Source organism: Myodes glareolus, chromosome 7 (genome assembly GCF_982192425.1).
Source record: "Myodes glareolus chromosome 7, mMyoGla1.1, whole genome shotgun sequence".
Classification (NCBI taxonomy): Eukaryota; Metazoa; Chordata; class Mammalia; order Rodentia; family Cricetidae; genus Myodes; species Myodes glareolus.
In genome coordinates this window covers 27,967,055-27,972,496 of record NC_142032.1, presented here as the reverse complement: position 1 = coordinate 27,972,496, position 5,442 = coordinate 27,967,055, and the positions used below count along the sequence as shown (strand labels likewise).

Below are 5,442 nucleotides of genomic sequence, written 5' to 3'. Positions count from 1 at the left end.
CATGTCTTCTTCCTGGTACATAAAAGCAATGTCTAAATTTGAACTCTGTTACTATTTCAACATCAGTACTGGCCTGCCCTTGGGGTCCTGACAGAATACCTCCTCCCCTGTAGCCACTAAGAGCACTTCCTGAGCACATTCCCTATGTTCCCTTTTAAAAGTTGGGCCTTGCCCACCCTCATCCCTTTCTGTCTCTCCTTGTCTCTCTCTCTTTCTCTTCCACTCTTTTCTCTCTTCTTCTCTGCCTGTCTCTGTCCTCTCTCTGTCTCTCTCTCTCTATTTCTCTCTCTCTCCCTCCCTCTCTCTTCTGCTGATCCTGTCTCCTGAGTCCAGTCATCCCCCTCCCTCCTTTCTCCCATTCCCTTTCCCCCAATAAAAAAACCTCCCCATGTGAGCCCTGTTGCATGGTGTCTTACTCTCTCAACGGCTTTTTAAGCTACAACAATAACTATCTTGTGGGACTCTGCTTCATAAACACCATGTGTCAGCCTAGCTTTGCTTTGTGTTGCTTCAGGCTGGGAAACTGCCTGGGTCCTGAAAGTCTCAGGATTAAGTTTCTTTTTCCTCTTCTGGCTGATTTATGTCAGTTTCACTTTCCAGTTTCCTCTTCTCTTACACAAACACAAAACCCTATAAACAGGAGAGCGTTGGCTGGTGTGTTCCTCCCTCCACCAGCCCTTTATATAGTCCTCTCAGGGTCCCGCTGAGGCAGACTGAGATTTCCGAACCTCTCAGCCCACACCCAGCTTTTCCCCAGCAGCACAGAAGCAGGTCGTCATCATGAGGTCAGTGCAATCTCTGGTTCTCCACAGTAGATGATGCGCGGGGCTGCTCTCTTCATGGGGTTTCTGAAGTTGTCTGGTTGTTGATAGCTTCAACACATCTGAGTAGCATGGCTTTGGAGGGCATGTGCAAGACCCTGCCGTTTCTAAAGCTGCTCACTGGATGGCACTAATTCCTGAGCTAGGAGGGGGCTTTACAGTGTGGTTAGGTTCACTCAGGGACAAAATATGACTCAGTGCTAGTACTACTGCAATTGCTCCTGCTGGACTTTCCTCTTGATGTTATTGGAAGAGATCAAGTCACGGGAAGCTCTCTCTCTCTCTCTCTCTCTCTCTCTCTCTCTCTCTCTCTCTCTCTCTGCGTGTGTGTGTGTGTGTGTGTGTGTGTGTGTGTGTGTGTGTGTGTGTGTGTATTGGTCAAAGGAAAACTTCCTTTTCCAGAAAATAGTTTGAGAGTTGGAATTAGTACTGCAAATTCAACTCAAAGTGCTGAAATGCTTGATTACTTCAGGATTGAGGTAGAATAAATGATTCTTAGAGATGAGCAGGGTTTTTAGTTTTGTGGGTTCTTTAAAAGTTAATTTTTAAATGAAACCAAGCCCCAATATTTAGCTATTTTTATGCCTGTGAAATGCTGGAGGACAGGAGGAAAACAATTTTCCCTCAAAAATATAAACTCTGCTGAATTTCTAGTTACAGGAAGCAGAACAGTGGTGCCCAGAGACAATATTGATAGAGTATGAAATCCACACAGGCATCCTATGGGACGCCTGAAGTAACCTATAAGGAGTCTAGGTGGGTACAAAGATATACACATTTGTTGAGACTCAGCAAATTATTCCCCTAAAGTAAGTGCATTAGATTGTAAGAAAAAAAATCATAGCAAATGTGATTTTCTTAAATGGAACTCTACCTGCTGAGGTTCTGCCATTGGTGGAGCCTTAGAAAGAATAAAAGAAATGATACCTTTCCCACCAAACATCTTTCATGGAAGGATTGTGGCAATTATGGCCCAGGGAAGGCAGATGCTACTTTGAGGGAAAGAAAAAAGATAGTTATCTCTGCCCTCAGCCCCAAGGATTACAAATATTTAACAAAGTTAGAGTTGTAATTACAATTATAACTACTCTGGGTTACTCCTTCCTATATAATTGGCCTGGGAGAAGGCTGGGGTTAGTGGTGAGTATGACTGACCAGAAAGCCAAGATCTGCCCAGAACCTTGGTGGCTAGCCTGCACAAGGGGCCTTGCTGTGGTTTGTGCTTGGAAATTTCCAGAGTCACCAATCTAAGCAGGTCTGAGAAGGACCCTTTAGACTATACTGATCAGAAGTCTACATCATTGAATTCTGTGAGGACAGAGGCATCATGAGCTGCCCTTCCCAGTCCTGTTTATAATCACAACACTGGGTAAATAAACACCTGGAAAGGCACCTGGTACCTCTGGGTAGACTTTGCAGGAGGCAAAGTCTCGTGAAAAGCTCTTGTTCTCTGTACAGCTTTTCTAGCTGTGGTCTTTCGGTGTCTAGAGATTAAAGGTGCATTTGTCCAACTTTCTCATAACGTGTCTCACAATGTGTGCATTATGTCTGTGCCTCTGTATTACTTGGCTTGGTCCACTGTGACAAAATATCTGATGAAAGCAACTTAAGGGAGAAAGGTTTACTTTGGCTCACAGTGGCAGGGTGCAGGCTTGGCAGAGAAGTCATGGTGGCAACAGCGTAAGCTGGTCATACTCTGCTCAATCAGGAAGCAGAGATACGTGAATGCAGGAACCCAGCCTTCTCTTCCTGTGTTTAGGGAGGTGCCTCCCACACTTAGGGAGAGTTTTCACAGCCCAGTTAAATCTTTCAGGAAAATCCTTCCTAGAGATGCGCAAAGGTGTGTTTCTGTGGCAATTATAAATCTCATCAGATTGACAGGGAAAATAAACCATTACAGCACGTTTCTCCTTTCCAGTTAGTTCGAGGAAGAACAAGCAGGCGAGAGCTGCAGGCAGGGAAGGCCTTGGAGAAGCCTGGGTCAAGCCCCTTCAAGAACAATCTGGCCCATGAAATCTGAGACCGAGGAGGCGTCTCCTGGGGTTCTGGTTCCACCATATTTTCTTATCGTTAAAAAGACTAAACCAGGATTTGAGGGTTGCTGTTTTGTGGTTATCTGCTCATCGGCATCCTGAATCTTCATCAAGTGTGTTCATTATTAATTCTGTAATCTAAAACTCTGGTAAGTGATTAGATCACTTAGAGCTGAAGTTACTTTTTTATTTTACTTTATCTTAAACATTTTATTTTGAGACAAGGTCTAATTTTGTCACCCTAGCTGGCTTCAGACTCACAGAGATCAGCCTACTTGCTCCGCCCAAGTGCTGGGATTGAAGATGTGCAGGAACACACTCAGCTTAGAAATTCGTTTCATCAAAATAGAGCAGCGCGTCGTCAGGACCGTCCTCTGAGTGACCTGCTAGGTTCCCTCTACCCTGTAAACTAGGAGTAGAGACAGAGGATTACAGCCTCTCAAATTGTACTGTGTGCCCTAATAATAATAATAATTGACTTTTGTAAAATGAAAAGGCAAATTTCCAGACTTTCTAAACTATTGACTGAGCAGATCTGAGATTGGGCTAAGGGGAGAGGGCCAAGAGATGGGGCTATTTAATCCAGACCACAGGCTGTGAAAAATGCCTCGTGCATCAGATGTGTGAAACTCTGCATCAGGACAACGGAAAGGAGAGGCAGGCAGGTGGGAAGAGTGGAAAGGGTGCGAACGTGAACAAATCTTGAATGTTTAATGGATGTTTGAGAAACTAGCAAATCTGCAAAGTATAGCCAGAAAGCAAATAGATCCTAGAGCCCATGGTTCACCCTGTATGCTCAGTTCAACGTCCACAAGCAGATAGTTAGTTTTTCAGTCTCCTGGGGGCTCAGTCAAGCTAACAAGTAAAACTAATCATCAAGGCAAACATAAGATGTGTGGGTGCTCATCATAGTATCCATGTCTGTTTTCTCCACAGTGAGGACACCAGGAACTTTCTGGAAGAAGTCCTTCCACAGCTGAAGTGCCATTTCACCTGGAACTTATTCAGGGAAGGAAGTATCTCAACTCATATGGAAAATAGAGTCCGTAACCAGATTGACTTTTTAAACTCTGAGCACAAAGCGACAATGTACAACTTGCTGGCATATATAAAACACCTAGATGGTGAAAACGAGGCAGCCCTGGAGTGCTTAGGGCGAGCTGAAGACTTACTGAAGTCAAAGCAGGATGATCAAGCAGAAATGAGATGCCTGGTCACCTGGGGAAACTATGCTTGGATCTACTATCGCATGGGCCGGCTCTCAGAAGCCCAGGCATATGTTGACAAGGTGAGACATGTGTGCAAGAAGTTTGCAAATCCTTACAGCATGGAATGTCCGGAACTTGACTGTGAGGAAGGATGGACACGCCTAAAGTGTGGAAAGAATGAAAGAGCTAAAATGTGTTTCGAAAAGGCTCTGCAAGAGAAGCCTAGTGATCCAGAGTGCTCTTCTGGACTTGCAATCGCCATCTACCATCTAGAAGACGACCCAGAGAAGCAGTTCTCTGTTAATGCTCTGAAGCAGGCCATGGAGCTGAATTCTAACAACCAGTATGTCAAAGCTCTCTTGGCCTTAAAGCTGCAGAGTAAGGGAGAAGAAGCTGAGGGGGAGCAATTGATTGAAGATGTCCTGAGAGTTGCTCCTGATCAAATAGATGTCCTGCAAAAGGCAGCCCAGTTTTTCAGGAGAAAGCATAACCTAGACAGAGCTATCGAACTCCTTGTAAGAGCACTAAGATCCACCAAGAACAACAGTCCCCTCTACTGCTTGGTCATGACCCATTACAGGGAGAAACTGAAGCAATTGCAGAACACAGGAGATGCTGAAACCTGCGAGAGCAAGGAGATAATGGAGGAATTGAGAAGTCTGACGATGGAGTACATGCGTCAGGCTCTTCAGAGGAGGCGAAGTCCTCTGAACTCCTACTCCGATCGTATCGATTTCAAGGAAGTAGACCAATGCTATCAGTTGGTCTTCAGCAAGGAGAGCCCCCTTGCTGAGGAACGGCAGCTCTACCAGCGCTATTGCGACCTCCAGGAGGATCACCAGAACTCTAAAGACCTTGCTGCTCTGGAACGTTTCCTGGAGTCTCAGAGAAATAAAAAATCCATCGAGAAGGAAGAGATGAAAGAGCAAGCATAGGCCGCCGATGAAAACTTGCAGGAGCCAAATGCACTGCATTCTTGGCCAGGGAATAAGTCAGAACGTGAGGGTGGGGGTGAGGGTGGGGGTGGGGGCGGGGGTGGGGGTGGGGGTGGGGGGTGGGGTGGGGACACTCCTTGGAGCACTGACAGCCTTTTCGTGACAGCACCTGAGCCCGAGGACAGCAGGAAGTGTACCAGAGTACAGGCGCTCCACTCTGCACTGTGAGAGAAGTTTGCTGGGGAGTGGTTGCTACAAGGTGTGAACATGGAGGAGCCTTCCTGTCAAGTGTTGCTGAGCAGGCTGCTCTGGCTTAATTGCTGTAAGGAACACTTATAAAGAACTGCTTTCTCTTCCTGACTCACCTGTCCATCCTAGCCGTATGATTTCCAGTCGACAGGCCTTATCACTAATGGCCCAGAGAAACAGGATTCCAGGCTCACAT

At 46.0% G+C, this 5,442-nt stretch overlaps 1 protein-coding gene across 2 annotated transcripts; it reads left to right on the top strand.

The window, feature by feature from the left end:
• The first annotated feature begins 608 nt into the window (after positions 1-608).
• Ifit3 (interferon induced protein with tetratricopeptide repeats 3) lies at positions 609-5,070 on the top strand. 2 transcript variants are annotated; one of them, XM_048438877.3, is made up of 2 exons: positions 609-785; positions 3,791-5,070. In XM_048438877.3, the coding sequence occupies exons 1-2, from the start codon at positions 781-783 to the stop codon at positions 4,995-4,997; spliced, it is 1,212 nt and encodes a 403-aa protein (XP_048294834.3). In that variant the 5' UTR covers positions 609-780; the 3' UTR covers positions 4,998-5,070. The 2 variants fall into 2 exon arrangements, with proteins under 2 accessions (XP_048294834.3, XP_048294835.3); XM_048438878.3 differs by lacking the exon at positions 609-785 and adding an exon at positions 2,983-3,003.
• The last annotated feature ends 372 nt before the right edge of the window (positions 5,071-5,442 follow it).